Below are 24,507 nucleotides of genomic sequence, written 5' to 3' on the forward strand. Positions count from 1 at the left end.
GTCAGAATGTGTCTTTTCTATACCAGTAGGTCTAAAAGTACTTCTGTCTGCAGGGCAAATCACAGGTTTGTGTTGATGTGTTCGCTCTAATGTACTATATACAAGGGCCAGAATAAAAGAACACATTATGAAAGTAAAAACTACCTTTATTTTTTATATAATCCTCTGCTGCAGCAAGTTGGTAACAAGTTATCAGGTGACAATTTATCAAGGGTCAGGCATTCCACTTGCAGAACATTCAAGGGAACGACTGCAGTGGGCTCTGAGCCACCTCGGCCAGGATTGTCATTCACGGACACACGGCCTTCTTTAACATGTTTATCTCAAAGTCATCTGTAAATGTCAATCAGTTTTTCGCCTTCAACAAGAAATACCATCACAAATCCCGGTTTGAATTGAACACCCCTCATAACAACAGATTACTCTGGGAATTGTAAGGGGATTTAATGAAGCTTTAGAAAGAGAGAGGCTGCTGAGTTAATGGCTTCATGTTTTTAGCTGTATACATCCTGTCCCGTGATGAAGGAGATCAGAAGTTTAAGAAATACCCAGCCCATCTGCCACCAACAACCGTGCCATTGTTTAAAATCATCAAGAAAACATTATTTCCTCATTCCAATGTTTGAGGTACATACAGAGACAAACCACACAGCTGTAATTAGAAGATATTCAACTTTAGCTTAATGAAAAGTTTTTCTATAACAACACATACCATCCTTGGATGGATTGGCACTGCGTGACCCTGCCTCATGCTCCTGGAATAGGCTTCAGGCCCTTCCGCGACCCTGTATGCAGGATAAAGCGGCAGAGTAATTCCCCGACTTACGAACGAGTTCCATTCCATTTGATGCAAATAGCAAATATAAAATGTAAACCACACGGTTTGGTCTTTTGGCGCTACATCATACTCTCATGAGACTGCACCTTTAAATCGCGAGGGGAACCCGGGTGACCCAGTGGGGTCAAAACCAGGGTGACTCAATGGAATCAGCTGACCTTGTGGCCCAGGAAGACGTCGGGAGCGGACAACGCTACATGGTTTTTACTGTGCGCTTGAACGGACTCTATTTTGTCACACAAACAAATACAATATACTGGACTTTGGACATTTTATACATTCACTTACACGATAAGAACATTGTATATAATTATAAATATTGGTATCTAGTGCACTGCATCGTTTTTTTTTGTTGTAGAATACAGGTTAGCAACATCCCTGATTTGTTCCCATTTCCAACTATTTGGTTCGGCGGTTCGATCGTCTCTGTGGAATTTTGTAACTCGAATGTTTATAGGTCGGGAACTTACTGTATAGGCGATGAGTGAGTGAGTAAGTGAGTAAGCATACACCATCATAATTTTTCCTATGTACTTTGCATGTTAATTCAGGGAAAGGAATGAAGAGCTTCTTCATGGCAGCCAATTGCCTAAAATATGCCTTGTGCCGGAGTACATGTTTAAATTAAGCTATCTCTTACAGAGATGACTAATATGAAGATTTTCTTTGTCTACACTTGGCCTTAGCCTATTTTCCCTCTGGTAGTGAGTGATTATGAGGAAGAACTTTTTTTGATGTATGAGCCACTCCATCCTGCTGCTGTAGATCTGGGCACAGTCCAGCCTGCAGCAGGACCCAGCTGCACAAGGGAGAGCTGCCTCTGCGAAACACTGCCTTGATGCTGACTACAAAGATGCTCTATATATACTGCTTGTCTAGACACACGCATAAAAGAATGCAGATTGTCCAAATGAGCCACAGACACAACAACAGGAGCTCACAAAGGCTGATAGCATTAAAAGTAGAAAGGTTTATTAACGAAACCATCCACATTCGCTAGAGCTGTTGAGGGGAAAGATATAATATGTTTTTTAATTTGCAGTTCGGTACAGTACATACCTCAGTTTTGAAGTCACAGTTCAGTATATTTTCCCTACATGAAGTGTTAAAAAGAAATAAATCTCCTTTAAATTACAAAAATTTACATTAATAATTATATAACCATATAATGAGCTTGTATTGCACACAAACCTTTCTTTCTTGTAAGGTGCATGTGAAAAATAATTAAATCTTAAGCTTAATCTATGCAGTTCATTGTTTACGAAAGATAAAGTATACCTATAAGCTATAACCTTTACACTACCATCAGCTGAATAGAATTAAATTAATCACTAACTAGTGTATACAGCAAACTGGTGACAGGCTCATGGCACCCAAGGCTCACCCATGACCAGAAGGGCCAAAGGCCAGGCATCCGCTCCAATCCCACAGAACAAATCAATGCTGGCCACTATAGAAAGGCACCTGAACACTGAGTACACAGCCCGGCACATGTGTCCGATCCACAAAGCCGCCGCCCGGCACCCTACGACACACAAACAATCTGATGGCAACCCCCTTGATGCCAGACACCATGAAGCACCCAGAGGCAAACGCACCCAGGTTGAAAATGATGTACTGTACTTCCAATCTGTGTACTTACACTCAGGATTATATGTGACATAGACTTATTAATCTTAATTTTGAAACCTTTACAAATGCTCTAAAGTAATATACTGAATATTTAGCTATTAGCTCCGTTCTCAGTACTATCTGTTTAACTTGACTTTTTTTTAGTTTTTATGTAAATGAATGGTGTCTGGAAGCAGCACCGAGAGTGTGTGTGTGTGTGTGTGTGTGTGTGTATGCTCCAGAGGAGTTCATTTATTGTTACCAGCCTCAGAAATTAAAACTTCAACAGCACCTCAGATTAGAGCCGTTATAAAGGATAAGTAGCACACACATCTCAATATCAACTGTTCAAAGGAGATCATTGCACATTTTGAATGCATTCAGAATTGTTTTAGAATGTAGAAAGAAATAAAAACCAGGAAAACTTTCGTCTGGTTTATACATATTGTGGCGTGGGCGGGGCGGCGGCTGACGACCAGCATGCCTTGCGGGGATGTCGGTAAATTCACCATGTTGAGGAAAGGTGTTTGGGTTAGTGGCTTCGGCCCTGTTGGGTGTGTGACGTGTGAATTGTGCTCCGGTTCAGGCTGAAGCTGAATTGAATGTAGGTTCCTGAGTGAATGTGCTGCTCATGCCATACATGCTGTGTGCCTAATAAAGTACTCCCAGCCATTGCATTGGGCAGCAAATAAGCTCACTCGTCTCTTCACCATCCTTTCCGGCGATAAAAACGCTACAATATAATCATGTTAATCAACTAATCATGTTAAAATCAACTAATGAATTAAACATAAGTTGAAGTATTAGTTAAAGCTTGACTATTTCCATACTTAAATACTAAATGAAAAAGTATTTGCCATTTTCTGTTTGTTTGTTTGTTTTTGCATATTTGTCACACTTAAATGATTTATATTATCAAACAGATTTTAATGTTACACAAAGATAACCTGAGTAAATATAAAATGCTAAATAAATTACATTTATTTATTAGGGGAAAAAACCTGTCCAAACCTGCCTGGCCAAATGTGATTTGCCCCCCTAAACCTAATATAACTGGTTGTGCCACCCTTGGCGGCAACAATTGCAATCAAGTGTATGTGATAACTAGCAATGAGTCTTTCATATCGCTGTAAGGCGATTTTGGCCTACTCTTCTATGCAGAATTGTTTTAATTCAGCCACATTGAAGCGTTTTCAAACAGGAATAGCCAATTTAAGGATCTCAATCAGACTTAAGTCTGTACAGTGACTCGGGCACTCCAAAACCATAATTCTATATATATTTTTTAACCATTTAGAGGTTGAGTTGCAAAGCAGCCTTTTTCAAGAAATGCTGTATGATTTTACATCAGATGTAACGGGATGCACACCTTCAAAAATGTTAAACTTTTATCTTATCACTCCACAGAATATTTCCTCAAAGTCTGGAAGACAATCAACATACTCTTTGGCAAAAACTCTCCCATGGATGCCATTTTTCCCAGTCTCTTTCTGGGATGTTGAATCATGAACACTGACCTTCACTGAGGCAAGTAAGGACTGCAAGCAAAATTGAACTCTTTCCAAAAATCACAGTCTATTTATGATTGAGCGAGGGGGCACTTTTTTACATAGTGGACAGGTAGGTTTGGGCAGCTCTTTGCCCCTAATAAATAATACATTTACAGTAAAACATTTTTATATTTTTGCATTTTATATTTACTTGGGTTATCTTTGTGTAATATAAAAAAAAAATGGTGATCTCAATAATTTAAGGGTTACAAATGTTAAAAAAAAAAAAATCAGGAAGGGACAAATTGTTATGGCACTGTACTTGGATATTTACATAACTTGCAGTTTATTACAACTCCAAGACCCCAGATAGGCTTACAAATGAGGCCACCAAATGATACAATTGCCAACACCCATGTTTTCAACAAACTCTATGACGTTCACCTGCCACTTTCACTGTTTCTGCTGCCTAAAGTGAACTCTATATTGAAATAGCTTTTTATTCATATGATTCAATTATTTATGTCATATTAAAACAAAACCTTACTGTAGTTAACAATAGAAATGTGCAGGAAAACTGTTTTTGAATGGCCTGTCTGTCCAAGACCACTTGCAGGTAAGGGCTTTATGATGCTTTTATGCAAAGCATTTACTGACAATAACAAACTGAGAAAGCCTCCATGTCTGTGCCTCTGATTAACATTTTTTATTAAAATGATAATTGATAGGTTTTTAGAGCAGGCAGTCAGTTCTGTCCCTAAAAATATAAAAAAGAATATTCAGTTTTTAAGCAACCTTTTCTGCCTCTCAGATTCATTTCTAAAAAGACCTTGCTACTTACAATGCCCTCTCCCTTTTTCTCCAAAGTCCATTAGTGGCATATTTCAAATACTGTGTTACACAGGCCCTCAAGTGTTGTGGTTTAAGCATTGGATGACCTGATTTTCAGAGCTGCGTGCTAGTGTGATGTTCCAAAGGTGCCATGTCGAGTGGCTCTCTCTCTCTCTCAGTACCATGAGGCTGAGAGCTGCAGGTCCACCTTTAAGGACAGTGTTACACATGAAAGGCTTTGAAATTATATCTGCAGTGAACATAATGAGGACTGGAGGCATGAGAAATGATTTATCTGTGAGTGAACCTCTCATAGGCCCTTCTCACCAGTTAGCACTTTGACCCAGATTACAGTGTTAGGGAGGCCTGGAGAGCTGGAGGCCGCTGCGATACCGCCTGCTTATCTCTGCACTAAAACGAACATTTTGTCCCATTGTTCATTTCTCCACATGCATGAGAAATGTAGTGGTGTATGTCTCTATATTTTGCACATCCTGTAGTGTCACCCAAACTTCCAAACAATGGAATTATTATGGAAGAATTATTAAAGGTTAAAAAAGCAGCAAATTCACAGCCACTTATGTGCTTTCTTGAAGTCTGCATTCATCAGCAGCCAGTCAGCAAATAGACCATTTTCAAATACAGTCCAAACTGCTTCCTAAATTATGCCCCATTCCTCTCTGTCTATGATGGGAAATCTGTGGGTGCATGCTATTTCCTTCAAAGCTCTGGAAAAAAGGCCAAGGTGACTTATAGGATGTGTGTTGATGAGAAAATGGCTACAGGGTGAGCATCCAGTGGCAGATAACATGAAACAGCACTATCTCCCCTCAGCACATTTAGTGAGAAAAAAGTCCATGGCAGTCTCAAAACAGCAATTTTCTTTTTTCTCTTTCTAAGAAATGAAGACTCACAAACAGTCCTAATTTTCTCTTGCTTTAAAAGCCCTGAAGGCCCAGGTTGAAATGTCTGTTTGTCAGTCAAAGGCCCTCTTTATTTATTCCTTTTACTTCGAGTACCAAAACTAAACTAGCCTCAATTATACATGTTCTGCCCAAAAATGTCTCAGAGGAAATAGTGGTCAAAGTTTGCGTAACAGCTAATTGTTGTTTTCCCAAACTTGTTTAGACTTTGCACTTCTGAGATACTGTATCTTAGCAAAAATATGAAGCGACTACTACTGGGCCACTAGCACACCTTGCACTATGTCAGGGAATATTGAAACATTAAACTATGCTTATGGGAAATTAAAAACAACAACAGCAACACAGATCCAGATGAGAAGCTATCGGCCAAAACATGCTATCAGTGCTAAAAACGTCTCACCTAAATGAAAAAGTAAATTTTCAGATAGGATCATATAACACTTCCGAGTACTCCGCTTTCCTCCCACAGTCCAAAGACCTGCAGATTATCGTAATTGGCGTTCCCAAATTGCCCTGTAGTGTGTGAATGAGTGTGCGAGTGTGTGTGTGTGTGCCCTGCGATGGATTGGCCCCCTGTATACAGGATAAAGCATTATGCGATGAGTGAGTGAGTAAGTGATCATATAGCACAATTTTTTATAATACAGTACTTAATGATTATTATATTCCAATCCATATGCATACACATTTATATTTTTATCAGATAAAAAAAAAAACACATTTTTTTAATACAATTTCATGCCCTTTTATGTAATGTCCAATTCTCAATAATCCTAATTGTTATTTAGATGAAGCTTGGCCAATTTAGATTTTACATAAAAAGACATAAACCTAAAAGTGTATTATCCTAAAATTCAAATTTGTCAAGATACTGCAATATGAAATTGACATGGTTACAAACACTACAGATTTTTTTGCTGTTTAAGCTTTTACTAAAAAACTATTTAAGCAAAAATTTTACATACTGTATGCTTTTAGATTACAAAAATATTAACATTGGATGCATTTTTATACTTGTATATGTCAAGGCACAGTTTTGGAGGTTTGTGTAATGTTGGTTAGGATAGTTTGAGTCTTTTGTATGTTTATGAGTGATAGAGTGGGTAAGCTGGGTTTGGACCAATTGTTGTACAGGTACAGTTAAGGTCAGTTAAGTGGATTAAAATATTTGTGTCCGGGCTTGGATTGCATGTTCTCTGGTTTCAGTCAGGGCATATACAACATTTTAAAACCAGTTAGCTCTAAAATAATGTTATGTAAATCACTAAAAAGTATTTATTAAAATAGGCAACAAGCATGCAAAAACATAGAAGCAAACAATTGTAATGTTTCTGTGTGATTTAGTATTAAAATTACATAAACTAAGACTGAAATGTTCAAACCTATTCCAGCAGAACTCAAGGAACTGAGGAAACTCGAGTGACCTGCTTAGAGCCCTGACATCAATCCCAATGAACACCTTTGGGATCAGGTGTCGGACCTTCTCACCCAACATCAGCACCTAACTGGCTGACTGAATCGCCATAGCCATTTTCAAAAATCTAGTGGAAAACTTCGCCAGAAGATTATCATTAACAAAGCACCTATACTGTAGGTATGATTATTGGTGTCCACATATTTTTGGCCATATGGTCTACAACATTAAATTTTCACAAGCTGCCTTTGTTAAACTACCACATGATTAGCAAATGAAATTTGCAATGCTACCAGTCGCAATCAAATGCGAATATCAATTGAAATCTACACTTAAATTGAATAGATTTTGAGCACCCTCTTAATTTAACAGAAGGTTTTTCTTAAAGTGGTAGTGATCTTTTCTAAAATTGGCATGAGAAAGGTTTGAGTGATGTGAGACTGTGAGACAGGATCTGAAAGTGTGAGTCCCATGCCAAAAGCAAGATTGTTGGCAACCCTGTCATTGTCCTTCGGCAAATGTCCTGACTATATCTACTTTTTCGTGCCAACATGCTGAATCTGCTGCAACCGTGTTTCAATCCGTTTTTTTCTTTCTAATGAAGCCTCTACAGAATAAAGCATTAAACTAGTTAAACTAGTTTTCTTAACTTTATTGGAGCCATTTTCTTACATTTCAGATACTTTAATGTCGTAACAAAGTATATACAGCATATATATATATTATACACTGTATAAATACTAAAAGTAATTGCATTTCTTACTACTGTGCAATAGTGCTTCCTAATAAAGTTCTCAATATGAAGACGGAACCACAGAAACAATATGCATTCTAAAAATGTTATGTACTGTAGCATACACGGAATTTGAGGAATGCAGAAATATACATTGTGGAGACTGTTCAATACTTTCACTACAAAATGCTAGCCATGGCAGTGAATATGATGCACTCACACAACCTTATTAACCAATGATGGTGATCCAAATCAGTGTGTGTTCTGGACAAACAGTGGGCTAGCATTGCTAGCATATTGCGATTCATGTAATCCAAATAAAAAACCTTACAGTGGCCTTACTCCAGCTCTTTTCAGTAAGGTCTGGCCAACTTTCAAAGCCCAGATGCATTCTTGATGAATATTTAATGAGGACATATGACTACTCTAGTCTCTTTTTCCTCCATTAGGTTATATACACAGACAGGTAACAAAATTAACCCCCTTATAGGGCAACCCCCTTGTAGTACTTGGAAATAACTTTTGTGATTTTTTCACAGGTTTTCATTGTTGTCATTTTTATGTTGCAAATCAAGGTTTCTCACCAGTCTACAGTAGGTTAATATTTTTTTCCACAAAAAAAAGATTGCACTATATATATAAACAAAACAGATACAGTTAAAAAGCACATTTCTTTAAACATAAAAATGTGCAAATATTTATATACTGTAGATCTTTTGTGCATATTTATATTATATTCATACTTATTTAGGGGCCCTTGCTTGCTGGACATTTTCGGTTAAGGAGAAACAGAAAAATTTTTTATCCGTAACCGAAAATGTCCAGCAAGCAAGGGCCCCTGAATAAGTATGAATATAATATAAATATGAACAAAAGATCTACAGTTACAGCAAAATCACAGGATTGCTGTTTATATTTGGTGCTTGCATTTGGTAAAAATAAAATTTAGATAAAAATTTATTTGTCAAATACACATTCATACACTGTATGATATGCACTGAAATGCTTATTTAAAATCGTTTAAATTTTTTTTTAATAATTTGCTAATAAGAAAATGATCAGAAAAAAATTTCTAAATTTCTACAAACAAAGGAACAGTTTCGGTGCAGACAATGTGTCTATCATGAACACAATCATTGAAAACATTGGGAGAATGAAAGGATGTTTGTGGAGTGGATAATGTCCAAACATCAAAAATGTGTGTGCACTGCAGTGACCTTGTTTCACACTTAAAGGCTGAGAAAAAGAAGAAAAACGTGTCTGTGATTTTCTAATGGAATTTGAATTGAATGAAATTTTGGGCTTGTTTCTGGTATTTTGTTTGTGTGTGTTTGTGTGTGTGTATTTTCCACATGTAGTTAGTCTGGACAATTTGCTGGAACTTGGTGACCCTGGTTAACAATATTACCTCTTCTGTGTGAGTCTTAAACATTGTGATGGGAAATACACTTGCTGCATTAGAGACAGTTGCAGAAACATATGTCTAGAACCATCAATATACAGTAAGATGCTAGACTGTATGACTCCCCACTGCCTATTATGGGATTAGTCTAAAACTACAGTATACTAGATAGTAGTCTATAGAATAACTCAGCTGTAATAGTCTCAGTGGTGTCTGTTTCCTAAGAATAAAGCCAATCCAGAGGTTCATTTTCACATTGCTTACTTTTATGCAATCATTAATATCTGATAAATTAAATCATATTATTGCCTGAGGAAAGGACTACTTGTAGGTGCAGATTTATCACATTATGTAATTATGACCTGCTCTAAGATTGCCATTCCTTTTTTTCCTAGCCTCCCTATTAAGTTAATGATTCTTAATCATGAGCCAAGCTCCTTTCTGCACTCCACAATACTGTTAATCACTTAAGTGTACTTCCAATAATAGGAGACAGTTATCTTTTTTATTCAGACTATCATTGTGCAAACAATGGATGTACTACAGTGTGAAGGATCTGAACATTTCCAAGCAGCTTTAAATTTCCATAGACTTGATCACTGCCATTTAGAATAGTTAATAGGAAATTTTCTGAGAACAGCATTATCAGATTTTTAGCAATGTTCTTCAGGCTAGAGAAGAAGAAGAAGAATAAAGGGTATTTTCTCCTTCAGTAAAGACTGTTTAGACTGATACCCCGACAGAATTAAATGAGGCTGTAGCACATTTGTAAAGCAATCAGTCCCTAATTAATGAGCACTATTTTGTTCACTGACATTTTTGCTTGTAGCTATGTGGAATAATTTTCAGCCTGTAATTATTCTTGCAGATTTTAAATCCTGTAATTCAGAATTATGCTGCAGAATTAAATAGTCTTTACTATCAAATAACTAAAAAAAAATGACACATGAGATGCCAAGCTAAGTTTCCCAAGTCAAAAAACTAAATTCCAAAAAAAAGAAAAAAAGAAATATTTCAATACTTCAGGATTTTGGGTTGACGCTTTATGAATACTTTAACAGTTTACCCGTTTGACATTGAAATGTCTCAGCAAGTCTTGGATGTTCTTGATGATGTCCTTAAAGAAGGAAAGACTTTACGTTGATGTTTCATACTGCAGAAACAGATGTCTGTCAGAAAGTTGTGTGTTTACTCAGAAGCATATTCTGTATCATTCATTTAGCCTATGTCTTAGATTACGTTTTTCATATCCAATATGAGAACGGCAGGACAACAGCTCTTACAGTGCAGTGAAAACCAATATCTAACCAAGGAGCAGAACATATTATTTATGACAGCACAGAAGATTTACTGTAGAAGGTAGAATCTTATTCTCCCTCCCTCTTTCTCCCTCTTCTATCTGTTCTTCTCTCTCTCTCTGAAGTTCACTTTTGACCCTGGTCTGAAACTACTTATTCTAAAAAGTGATTTCCACACACCAATTCCGAAATTACATTTTTGTCTCTCTTTCTCATTTACATAAAGTTTTCCCCACAATTTTTTTTTTCTTTTTTCTCCTAATGTGTTTCATGCATTCTAGATCCTGCACCTTACATCCACGTTCCTTTAACTACTTGCAAGCTTCCAGGAAATGAATATGCATCAGTGAATTTTCAGGGGAACCATTTACATGGTGGAATGTTAATGAAGAGAAAGTGCTCTTAAAAAACACAATTAATCTTATGTAAAACGGCTGCTCAATGCCTCTAATTAGATGCCATTTTAATAACTGGGTATGTTGTACAACAAAGCCGTTTGGTAAACACTATTGTTCATTTGTTTGATGACATGCAGACGAGAAAGAGCTGATTTTGTTTGCTGAAATAGAAGCGTTCATTCTTTGATCTTAAATACACCTGCCCTATGAATGTTCCACATGTTATTTAAACTTAATTTCCACCTTAAAAAAACAAAGCTCTTTTTTTTATTTTTTTTACTGAAAATGTATCAGCTTGACATTTTAATAATACTATAAATCGGTGTGTAACACAGCTGTAGTAAGGAAAGAGTCTCTTGTTTATTCGGATGGTAATTTATTACATGATTTATATTACTGGATGGTTTCTTAAACAATTATACTTTATTCTTACAGTCACCAATGAGTAATGTGCAACATGGAAAAGTTAATGAAAAGTTAATTTGCTCATAAATTTGTGTTTTGACAGAAAAATAATTGTTTTTTTCACTCATGCATGTTTTTCCAAGTAATCATTAGCAAGCTGTAAAACATGCAATTTATAATTAACAATGAGGCCATGATCTGCCCATAATTTTTACTATACCGCCGTTTGGAATGGTCACTTCTGCTCTACCATTTTTTAGCACTTTTGGCACATCCATTCAGCAACACTCAGTAAATGTATTATTTGTACAAATTTAACATCTTTACCTTTAATCTTTTGCCATTAATTCTTTGCTATATGACAGCCTCCAGCTTAAAGCATGAGAAAAAAATTACATTCTGAAAATGACTATTTAAGAATCAGCTTCTGTGAACCTTCACTGACCAGTCCCATGGGAACAAAAATGCAGTTACTGACATTTACAGCTAATGCCACCTAACAGTGTCATTATTCACTGTACAAGTGAAATCTGGCTTAGCGAGAAGGAAATACTTAACAGCCAATGGAACCCGTGTGTGGCCTCTGGCTATGCGTCACAAAATTCAAAACTGTCTACCACTGTGGTCATATTAATGCTTGTAGCTGCTGTCAGTTGTGTTTTTAAGGATAGTAAAATTTTACCTAAATGGGAATGATTTCCCGTAGTGTAGACGACAAATTGAATAAAAAACCATAAGAAATAAGTAAAAAAATATAGCAGGTTTAGATGCTTCTGGACATGTGTAAATTAGACCAAATTAAATGATTGGTTAAATGGTGTTCATCTGTCCACTTCTAAAATGTAGATTTTTAGAATCCATGCCGAGGGCAAACTAAAACTGATTGTAAAGGCCCATTATATAAACAGTTCAACAGCAAAATGAGAAAATGTATTATTTATTTATTTTTATTAAGCAAGAAGTATTGCAAACTGAAAAAAAATATTTTATAGATGTTTTCTTTGAGTTACTGTAGAAAGGTGTTATAAGGCACAAATACCATATTAAGCAATTTATTATCAATAATATATCAGCTAATCTTTAATACTTTGACTGCTGTGTTTTGTAGTGAGCTGCACTGATCATGTGACAGAAAGATCAATGTGATTAGCTGGTCTCAGCATATCAGCATCATCATCGAAAAAGTGTAAAACTTGTAAAATGAAAGCTCCTAAAATAAGGTTATATAGATATAAATAAATACTTTGTTACGAGAACCTTGCCTGTCAGAAATATTTATTTGCCAAAATAAGCAAACGTCTTAAAATTGCGTCCGCTGTCGAACCGTTCACATTATTTTTCACTTTTTAAAGATTTTATGCCTTTGCAGTAGCATGCAATGAAGCAATGTAATGAAGATTGGAAAAAGACCAGGTGGCATCTTCAGTTGAGTTTAGATTAGTCTGTGCCCATTATAGCCTCAGATTTCTGTTCTTGGCTAACAGGAATGGAACCTAATGTTATCTTCTGCTGTTGTAGTCCATCTGCCTCAAGGTTTGGTTAAAATACTTCTCTTTTAACCATTGTTGTAAAGAGTGGTTATTTAAGTTACTGTACATATCCTGTCAACTCTAATAAATGGGTGCTCATTGAATTTTTTTTCTTGCATCAATCTGTAAAAAATCTAGAGACCCATGTAAAAAAAAATAATCTCAGGAGATCAGCAATTTCTGAGATGACAGGTCACTGAGATCAGATTTTTCTTTCTTCTGATGATTTAATGTGAATATTAATTAAAGCTCATGACCAGTATCTCTGGGCAGGGATAGCTCATTGGTTAAGGCATTGGACTACTGATTGGAAGATCCCCAGGTTCAAACCACATCACCACTTACTGAAGTTGCTACACTTTGGCCCTTAAGCAAGGCCCTTTACCCTTAACTGCTCAGGTGTGTAATGAAAAAAAAAAAAAGTTAAGTTGCTATGGATAATGACATCTGCCATGAAATTTAAATTCCTGCTTGATTCTATGCACTGCCCTGCTGCCACACGATTGGCTCATTAGATACTTGCCTAAATCTGCAGCTGTACAGGTATTCCTATTAGTGGTAAGTGAGTGACTTATGGTTTGGATATCATGGTCTACACATATTTATATTTACAAATGTATTGTTGTGTGAGCGTGTGAGTGTTTGTGTGTGTGTGTGTGTGTGTGTGTATTACAGGGCCATAACATGCAACGGTGCTAAGAAGTTTGTATAATATTTGGACATCTAGGGCTGTTATACAAAACTGCAATTGCAGGCGAAAACGAATCTGTGTGTAGTGGAACGGCGTGCTGGTTTCCTGTGTTCACGCTCCTAATTTATTTATAGGAGAGAAATAGACAGCCTGACAGAGGCGGATACTGGAGGCAGTGCTTATCCTCTTCCCCTTGCTACTGGACCAAAAGACGGGAGGAGGTGTGCACATTAAAGATGCATGGGGACCAGTGTGTCGAGTTTAAAGTTCTCCACGCTTTGTGCAGGCCTACTAAAATATTCATGGCCTACACTGCGTGTGAAGGCTGCGGCACATCGACTTAATCTCCTTCCACTGAGAAAGAGGGTGCAGGGGCTCACAGCAAAGCAAGCACAGGCTCTTCTAATTAAGGATGTTCAAGTCGTAAGTTGCTTGTTATAATACTTGAAATCCACTCTTTCGCATGTAGCATACTTGCTATCCTTTTCACATTTCAGTGCAGGCTTACATCAGATTGCAAAGTACTGATAATCTGCAGGATTAGTAGAGACACATAATTCATTTTGGGTTTAAGGTGTAGCCAAAATACTTGTGTTATTCTGATGAATTGTATTATTTTCCAGTAAGCGAATTAGTATGAGTGGCTAAGTAAATAAAACTCATCTCAAGTTACTTTTGTGCAGACAAACTTTTCAGATGATAATAGAGAATAAAGCACTTGAGAAAGTTTTGCCAAAGTGAATTTCTCATCTGAAGAGATGATTCTGAGTGGCAGCAATGTTTCTGGCTTACTTTGTTTAAAAATGGCAATACTAAGCAACCTGCCGTATTTGGTGGAAAGCAAATATCAAAACTGGAAAACTTTGCACATTGAAAATGTACCCAGAGAGAAAGAGAGAGAGAGAGAGAGAGAGAGAGAGAGAGAGAGAGAGAGAGAGTATCCATTGTTTAACCTACGGGGCATATTTTTCCATTGTTAATTTGTACTTTTGTTTAAATTTTTTTGTTTAAATTTTTTTAGGGCAAAATAGAAAACCACCTACATCACAGAAGGCTATATGATGCACTGCTAAATTGAAAAATTACATTAGGAACAAAATGGGTGTGCTTTTTGAGGAAAAGGATCAAATTATGCAATCGTACTGTTCCCACCATGAAGTTAATTATTACTCAGTAACATCAGTCAAGAGTTTTACTCATCATATATTACAAACATTTCTCACCAGAACATACTTTTAAACCCTAAATGTTGTGTAACATCTGTACAACAATGTTTACAATACATTATAGCAGCTACAAAAAGATGTTCTTTCAACAACTTTTTATCTTTCTTAAAGTTATTAATATAAAAACTGGAAGACTCTCCAGTGATGTAAAACTTAAGTTTAAATTCTATTTATGAATCCTGGATCATGCAGAGCATCCACCATACACAGTGTTGTAAATGATAAAATAGTGAATGAAAAGGAGAAATATTAAGATCAAGATCAAGGAGAATTAAGGTTTATAAAAACCTTCATGCTGCCAGCCAAAGATCTTAAAAACACGGATCTCTGTACGAGCAGTTAACAAAAATGCATTCATTCTTCTTGACCAAAATCCGCTGCACAACTATTAACTCTGTTTTCATTACGCAGGTCTACCATTGAACCAAAATGTGTGATGATCCGTTACGACTTTGTGGCACGCAATTCGAACGAGTTGACTGTGCAAAAGGGTGAGGTGCTAAAGGTATGGATGAGACTGAAAGAAGAGAAGAAGAGTGGTGGAAACAGGAACAGAACATAGTAGGCACTTGTGAGGCTGGGGAAATCCCAACCTCACAAGTGAAGATAACTTTAAGTCATAATATCAGTGGTTGATGTTATGCATATAATATGCTTTTTTAAGCTGATGTTATACTGGGGTCAGAATCTAGAATGTTCTATAAGGTGCCCTTTCCTTTGAGTTCTCTGATGTTATGCTGGGATCAGTGTCTAAAATGTTCTCTGAGGTGCCCTGCCCTGTAAGTTCCCTAGTGTTATGCTGGGGTCAGGGTATATAATGTTCTCTAGGGTGCCCTGCTCTTTAAGTTCCCTGGTGTTATGCTGGGGTCAGGGTATAGAATGTTCTCTAAGCTGGTGTTATGCTGGGGTCAGGGTCTAGAATGTTCTCTGAGTTGCCCTGCCCTGTGTTTCCTGGTGTTATGCTGGGTCAAGGTCCAGAATGTTCTCTGTGCTCATGATATGTTGGAGGCCAATGTCTAGAATGCTCTCTGGGCTGATGTTATGTAAGGACCAGGCACTAGAATGTTCTGTAGGTTGATGTTATGCTAGGGTCAGACACTAAAATGTTCTCTGAGCTGGTGTTATGTTAGAGCCAGGCACTAGAATGTTCTCTAGGTCGATGTTATGATGGGGTCAAGATCCCGAATGTTCTCTAGGTCGATGTTATGCTAGGGTCAGGCACTAGAATGTTATTTAGGTTGATGTTATGCTAGGGTCAGGCACTAGAATGTTCTCTAGGTTGATGTTATGCTAGGGTCAGGCACTAGAATGTTCTCTAGGTTGATGTTATGATGGGGTCAAGATCCCGAATGTTCGCTAGGTTGATGTTATGCTAGGGTCAGGCACTAGAATGTTATTTAGGTTGATGTTATGATGGGGTCAAGATCCAGAATGTTCTCTAGGTTGATGTTATGCTAGGGTCAGGCACTAGAATGTTCTCTAGGTCGATGTTATGCTAGGGTCAGGCACTAGAATGTTCTCTAGGTTGATGTTATGCTAGGGTCAAGCACTAAAATGTTCTCTAGGTCGATGTTATGATGGGGTCAAGATCCAGAATGTTCTCTAGGTTGATGTTATGCTAGGGTCAGGCACTAGAATGTTCTCTAGGTCGATGTTATGATGGGGTCAAGATCCAGAATGTTCTCTGAGCTGGTGGTTTGCTGGGGTCGGGTCTAGAATGCCCTATGGGCTGATGATATGCAGGGGTCAAGCTCTAAAATGCTCACTTGGCAACCATGTTATGATTGTTTTAGACCCTACAATGTTTTAGCTGCTGATGTTACTGTGAAGTACAGTACTGTTAGAATTATATATTTTTTTCAATTAGATAAAAAAAAAATCAATTTTTTGTGATATTATACAGAGGATACCTTTACTTAAATATTAGCTATTTAACAGTTAAATTATACTGAAGTAAACAAATGGCCTCAATGCTTGTTTGAATCTTCAGATATACTCTTGTGAAAGAGTAATTATTAATTTTCTCAATATCATGGATCACCTAAAAGTGGATCTAAATTCTTGTACTGTATATCTGTGAAGCTGCTGTGTGACAATGTTCATTGTTAATATGGCTACAGTATACACATAAAATTTACCTGAATTGGACTGGATTGAATGCATGGTCTAGAATATTCCATAGATTGATTTTTAATCTAGTCCTATAGTGCTGAAATATAAACACAGAATAGAATAGATTCTAGAGTGTTCTTTGCATTGATGTTATGTTACACTTAGTACAGTACATAGAAATAGTCTGGACTATTCTTCCTTGTGAGATGTGCAGAAGATAGAATCAAGAGATGTACTGTAGAGAATGTCACAGTCACTTTTTTGTTTAATGTTTATCTAAAAAGGGTACTGAGGCATGGTAGCTTGCAGCTCCAGGCCTGGGGCTTTGAGCCCCACTGGCCTGTGTGTAGAGTTTGAATGCTCATCCCTACAGGCTTATTGGTGTTTCATACCTGTGGTGTACTGTATGATTGGGTGTGTGAATGTATGTGTGCTTCTAACTTGTGATGGGTTGGCGCCCCATCTAGTTGCTGTGAGTTGTGTGAGAAATGCTCCATGCCCCTGCAACCATACAAAGGATAAGCAGTATAGAAAATGTATGAATGGATGCATAGAGGACCTGGCATTTTACTGTTTTTTTTCTGGATTTGTTTTATTCACATCTTTCTTCCCAGGACATTATTTACTATCAAAGTTTCATTAGAAAATATGCTACATATTTTATATGTGATTCTCAAAAGAATACATTTAGGAGAAGGTTACGTTAGACTAAAGCAGATAAGGGTTAAGCATCTTCAACAAAACAGATCTAGCAAAACTAATTGGCTGTTTCAAGTGTCATTTGAAAATTTATTGACAAAATAAAGTTCAAAGCGTGTGTGTGTGTTGGTGAGAGCAAGTGTGTATGCACTCCAGGTGCTGGACGGTGAAAAACAGTGGTGGTTGGTGAGGAACCGCAATGGTCACACAGGGTATGTGCCCTGCAATGTGCTGGAAGAGCTAAAAACAGAAGAGACACCATACAACCGTGCTGTGTTCTTCAACAACCAGGTAAATCTCCATTTCTACTGTCCTTTTCTATTATTATTAAAGCTTAGCAAACATACAGTCACCTCCAAGTGGCAGGTATTGTCTTACTCTCTTTTTCTTCACCTCACCCACTCGCTCACACCTTTTTCTCTTTTCAGGCTGTGAATCCTTACAAAGCTACTTCTCCACCTGCCTTGATAAATCACGCTGAGAATGTGGAGATGAATAAATCCTTGTGGGACAAAGACAGTGCGTAACTGCTCTTATCTGTGCTGTGTAGTGGGTGTGAGATAGAGTGAGGAGTGAGTCAGGCAGAGAAATGCAGCAAGAGAGCTTGTATATATACGTAGGCTGCATGCCAAGAACTCATTGTTTCTCTCCATAGCAATGCGGCACACAATCTTCTCTTATTCTCTTCTCTTGACTTGTCTCTTGAGACCGAACACAGCAGAAGGAGATGAACGACGAGCTCTTGAAGAGGATAACGGACAGCAAGGTCCAACCTCCTGCTCGCAACTTCCGGGTGGAACACCCCATCAGAACGGTGCCCATCACTTACGATTCTCAGCCATTCGAGATCCGAGGCTGGCTCAACGCCAAGGGTTTCTCCAGGCCGTGAGCTCCCATTTGTTTGTTGATGTGTTTGCAATTGGCGCTCAGAGTGAAAACGTTTAGTAGGAGCACTATACTGGTCAGGGAGGTCATAGAGTTGTGAGCCCATTTACTGTAAATGTTTGACTGATGATGATGATGATGATGATGATTTTTATTATTATTATTTGGGCACTGTTGGCAGGTATTTCTTAAGTAGGACGCTACTTGTGGCAGAAGTGTTTACATTTTTTAAAATCACCCTCTGAATCTTTATGCCATAAAAAATTGCTTAATAACAATTTCTCCCAATCAAGCAGACTGCAGGTATGACATACAGCATCATTAAAGCCATATAGGACAAAAAATTAAATGAATTGAAAAAAGTTAATATCTAGCCTAATTAAATTTTAATTTGTTTTTTAAAATTAAATAATACAGTACATTAAAATACATAATTATAAAACAATATATATATATATATATATATATATATATATATATATATATATATATATATATATATATATGTATATATATATATATATATATATATATATATATATATATATATAATTTTTTATTTTTTTTTGGCCACGAGCCCCACAGACAAGGGGGACCCCATCATTACCATTATTTATTGCTCTATCTCCACTCATTGAGGAGCTTGGATCTCTTTACATGCTTCTTAATTATAGCTTTGTTTTTTTCTCATGTAAGGATGCTGTGTCATGGTGCCCACATGGGTCACTAAAGCCACAAACATAAATATCAAGTGATGGAAAGAAAATTCAACAAATTACAAAACAATGTGATATTTTTTTTATTGCCTCATGATAAGCCTCGGATCTTCATGGGCCCCGGGCCTTTAGCCCAGGTAAGCCCATGCATTAAACTAGCCTAGGTTCTGCCAACATTCTGAAATATGCTTGTAGGATTGGGTAATCTGAATTGCCCTTAGGTGTGGGCATGTGTTTGTGTGTGAATCTAAGTGTTTTTGGGATAGGCTCCTGATGCAACCCTGATCCTGAGCAGAATGAAGCAAGCAAAAATGAACAAATACTTAATACAAATGGAAAAACATAAACATTAATCCTATTTATAGTAAAAAATATATATATATATTTACATTGATTAGCATGAATAGTTCCAGTTTAATCATTGCAGATTTGTTTCACTCCAGCTGTATAATATGCACTTTTATGATGTCTTTATAAAGTTTATTATGCCATTACACCCCCAAGAGACTGATGCGTTGGAGCTCTTATGAATACACACCCATCAAAGTGAATCATAGAGAGCAAATCAGAGTTGTTGGTTTGGTCTTTAAATAGTCACATATAAAACAAATTTTCACAAGTCTTAGAGGTCTTTTATAGCTGAAATACTCCCGCATTCTAAAACACTCCTGCATTCTGGTTGCTTTATATTTTTTCTAATTCATTCCTTTTTCAAACGCACTGTTTCAGTGTCTGTAACTTAAATGAATGGGGACAAAGATTTCCCACTTATTTTCAGGCTTTTCCCATCTACATTTCAAACAAACAAAATAGTATCTACTGTACGAGCGTTAGTTCACAATGACATCCTGAACATTTTGCAGTATAAAAGACAAAACACAAGGAGCACAATGAGCTGGCTAGCCTTATTTACTGTAGCTCTTATAGTAGAAAACAGCATAGAGAACAGCAGAGAATTAAGAGAGCTAAGCTGAGCATTGGCAGTGAGAATTTTCTTTCCCTTGTTTTTTGTATTTGTTTTTCAAATGTCTAAAAATGACAAAAAAAGGATTTTGCATAATACGTCCCATTTACAGTAGGATCTTTGTTCAGCAACAAACAAATATCGAACCAGTTAATATTCTGCTGATCTGTAGGGTCAATTATTAGCTCTAATAATAAATCAGCATACAGTAATGGTGACACAACCATGCTGATTCTAAATATTTTTAAGTATTATTTATTTATTTATTTAATTATTACAGTTTGTGCATGACTTACTACAACAATCATAAAGTTAAATGTAAAACTACCCATGGAGTTTCAGTAACTTCAGCTATCATAGATCTAAATAGATTTGTCATTAAATTAAATTTTAATTATAATAATCAATAATTTTAATAAACTTATGAAAAAAGAAAAAAACCCTTGCACGCAGACTATAATTCAGACTATAATTCATATTATATTCAGCCATATGTAATCGAACTAAACATGGGTAAAAGATCAAGTTTTGCTTACATTTTTTGGAAAAATAAGTATAACGAGTAAATGTTATTATTTTACAGAGGTCATATTGGCTGTCTGCTCATTGTGTTGTGGTTGCAGTCTTTATTTACCACCTGCAAAAGAATAAAAATGGTCAGTCAAGCACCAAAGAGAAAATCACATATCACTCTGACAGGACCTTGAATGATGGTGGCAACAAATATTAAAAGTGTAGGAGTTTCTCACAAAAAAAACCCACAACAACAACAAGCACTATACTGTATGTAGAGCCATGGCCTTTTATAGCAGCACAGTGATGCGAACATGTTGATGCAGGTGAAAAAGACTGACAACATGAGTCATGATTTATACAATGTTCCACAGAAGTGGTAGGTTTAGGATAAAAAGGTAAAAATTATTAAATATGTGAAGTAATTCATTGTTTATGAGATCAGTTGAGCTTAGCCTTTTCATAAAGACAAAAAAGATTGATCGAATCATTATAAAGAATTAATTCGTGTTCGTTGTATAGAGAATTTGTTAATTCTCTACATTGCTTATCATATACAGGGTCATGGAGGCTACACCCTGCCAATTCATCATAGGGTCCACAAGCATTTACATTACAGCATGTGGCAGATGCTCTTATCCAGATCAACTTTTCACATTTTTATTTCATTACACATCTAAGCAGTTGTGGGCCCAATAGTGGCAACTTGGTGTTTGTGGGGTTTAAACCTGAAACCTTCCGATCTGTAGTCCAATGCCTTAACTACTGAGCTACCCCTGACAAGTACACATGCACTCACACACACTACAGGGAATTTGATAACACCAATAATGCTAATCTGCATGTCTTTGGATTATGGGAGGAAACCTGAGTACCCAGAAGAAACCCACCAAGCACGGGGAGAACATGCAAACTCCATGCACACAGACCCGAGGTGGGATTCGAACCTGGAGGTGTGAGGCTACAGTGCTAACCACCACCTCACTGTGGTGCTTGGGAATTTATATAAATATGATACATTTACTGTACATGGGTGTTCAATTATTATTGATGAGCTCTATAACCACCCAACGTTGATTATTTTCCTAGAATTGCACATTGCTAAATGTTTTAGAATTTAACTTTAACACCACAGCAATTTAATTGCCAACATCAGAATTTGTTTATTTATTAAAGGATTTACTTAAATGTTTGCAAAACAAGCTAGAAATAGGTATTCTCTCGTCAGATCAACACCACAGCATACAGTATACCTAAAACCAAAATGCTAGAATTTTCTTTGACTTGAGGGTGTCGCAATGTTTGCAACCCTAAAAAGACATCTTTACCTCTGACTGTTCAAAGTGCTGAAACTGAAGACTCATTCCAATATTAAACCTAAACATACAGTATTAACAACTTTTCTTACTGTAAAAAGAGTCATGATTAAGAATTGAATAGTATTGTGATTATGTGTTATCATACAGTAAGCCAGGATGAGAATAGGTGTGCCCATGATCCTGTCACTAGATTACCGTTATATAACTGATAATTAATGTTAATGTATTAATGTTTTGACTGATCAGTGAATACATAAGTATAATTTCATTATGCACATTTCATCATACAAGTTTATCTTTGAACATGGTTCAATGAGAACAATTCCATCTAAGAAAGCTTTTTCCATGTGTTGGATCAGGGTAGTGGATTGTCTGGGCATTCTGACAGGAGCTCAGTTGTTCTCTCTGAGTAAGGATGAACTAAAGGCAGTGTGTGGTGATGAGGGCTCTCGAGTCTACAGCCAGATCAGTGTGCAGAAAGCACAGATAGAGGTCAGTCACTCAGAAAGCCATAGCTGCTACACTGTTACACCAATTATTACCACCAATGCTATGATACACACGCTACTCTGTGTCAAATTCATTACTGCATTTTACAGATTTGGTTGGTAAACTCTTCTCATTTCCCTTTTCTCAGAGGAGCAATGGAAACTCAGAGCTCGAGGAAATCATGAAGCGACGGCAGCGGGAGGTAGATGCTTTTATGTGGGACTGATTGCACTCAAACTGCCTGTCAGTCACAGCACATTTCTGTTCAGCTCACCTCACATACTCCACAGATTTTGAAAAGTTGGAGTGAGGAACACAGACACTGTCAATCCTTTGATTTGAATGAAACTGAGCTTAGCAAAACAAAACAATCTCCAATGTTTATGCATGCTATTAATTTAGTATTTATTCCTATTTATTTTCCTGTCCATTTATTCAGTTTTATTTGCCAATATGTTAGAAATGTTAAGGTATATGTATGTAACTAGTGTGAATGTCTATTTACAGTATGTCTCTTTAACATGTCTCTAACACTTCAAGAAGGAATATAATGTATATTAAAGCGTGATCAGGAAAAATAAAAGTTTGCAAATACCTCGCATATACTGTATGCTATATAGCTTTACAACTGGTATGTACAAAAAGTGTGTATATAACACAATAAAGATTTTATCAGCCTCATTATGCCTCATTTGCATGAAAACCAGTGTGGGAAGGAGAATAAACTGCAACGAATAGTTTGCCGCCGGAAATAATATGGAGATGAGCAGATTATGAGCCAACCTCATTCCAAAAGGTAGCAAGGGCAATTAAATTGGGGGGGTAGAGGGAGATTGGATTAGGTGGGAAGAGGGGGCTGTTGGGAGTATGGTGGCGTGGGGGGGAGGACCTCATTTGGAACATGAGCTGGTGAGTCAATTGACATGTGCATGAGCAGCATGTTGTATAATCTCAGTGGATCTTGATTGCTGATCTGTGACAGATTGATGACTAAGTTGTTCCAGCCATCAACATATAAACGTACAGCCCATGACAGGAGTCTTGCCACGCACTGCCTAAGGCATACTACTCAAACAAAAAGGCAGCATTTAAGTCTTACATACATCTCATGACTCAATGTGTTTGTTTTTGACAGACAGCTTTCCTTGCACTGGAAGTAGAAGTAGAAGTGACTTGGTCACGTCACATTATTTCTTGTCTAGACGGCAAATGTTTCAGTCAGTATTGTCCCATCATGCTCAGTCTGAAATAGAGGCAAAATGACCTCTATCTCCCTTTCAACAAAGCACTCAGCTGAGCAGTGAGAAGGAATGGTCATGTAATGTCACAGTGATTCATGAAACAAAGTGATGTTTAACAATGGGATTTTTTTTTTAATATCCCGCTCTGTATATGCACAGATTAAGGCTGTTTATTGTAATTTTCAATATATAAAGTGTATATAAAAACATTATCAGCTTTTTCCTTTAACTCAACTGATTATCCGAAGAGATTTTTACATAAATTATCTTTAATTTATTTCATTTAATTTATTTTTATTTAATTGGTATGAAAACCCTTAGGTTTGTAACACTAACACTTCATTCTGGGTGTCTAGTAAAAATGTCAAAAAAGAGTAAAACAGTTAACGTATAACTTGGTTTTGACTTTCAACTCTTGACTTAATAAAAGGTACTGTATATTAAATTGATACCCCTCAGCAATTTCATGACCATAATGTTAAATCAAGGTTGTTTTACAATGATACGCTTGTTTTACAATAATTACCACAATGACAATATACTGAAAATAATGCAATTAAAAAGAAACCCATACTAAAGAACCACTGTCGTCAAGTTTATTAGGCATATTTAGCAAAAATATTTTAGGTGTTCTTGTTTAGTTCTTGATTAGTTCCCTTATATAAGTTTTTTTTTACTGCAGTTTATGTGTGGTAGCTTACACGTGCCAATATAAGTATAAAAAAACATATTTGAAGAAAATAAATAAATAATTAAATAATTAAATAAATATATATA

General features: G+C 36.6%; 2 protein-coding genes across 4 annotated transcripts in view; one reads left to right on the forward strand and one right to left on the reverse strand.

The window, feature by feature from the left end:
• The window catches only part of mgat4c (mgat4 family member C), a 168,488-nt gene that overhangs the window by 19,901 nt on the left and 124,080 nt on the right, over positions 1–24,507 (reverse strand). The window lies entirely within an intron of this gene.
• On the forward strand, positions 13,873–22,978 carry eps8b (epidermal growth factor receptor pathway substrate 8b). 2 transcript variants are annotated; one of them, XR_008360918.1, is made up of 7 exons: positions 13,873–13,989; positions 15,204–15,297; positions 17,760–17,894; positions 18,032–18,122; positions 18,259–18,488; positions 22,360–22,492; positions 22,638–22,978. XR_008360918.1 is itself a non-coding variant. In XM_053500635.1 (7 exons), exons 1-7 carry the CDS (start codon positions 13,979–13,981, stop codon positions 22,713–22,715), a joined length of 720 nt encoding a protein of 239 aa, XP_053356610.1. In that variant the 5' UTR covers positions 13,873–13,978; the 3' UTR covers positions 22,716–22,978. The 2 variants fall into 2 exon arrangements, 1 of the variants encoding a protein (XP_053356610.1); XM_053500635.1 differs by having other exon boundaries at positions 18,311–18,488.

The sequence above is a fragment of the Clarias gariepinus genome, chromosome 7, assembly GCF_024256425.1.
Source record: "Clarias gariepinus isolate MV-2021 ecotype Netherlands chromosome 7, CGAR_prim_01v2, whole genome shotgun sequence".
Lineage (NCBI taxonomy): Eukaryota > Metazoa > Chordata > Actinopteri > Siluriformes > Clariidae > Clarias > Clarias gariepinus.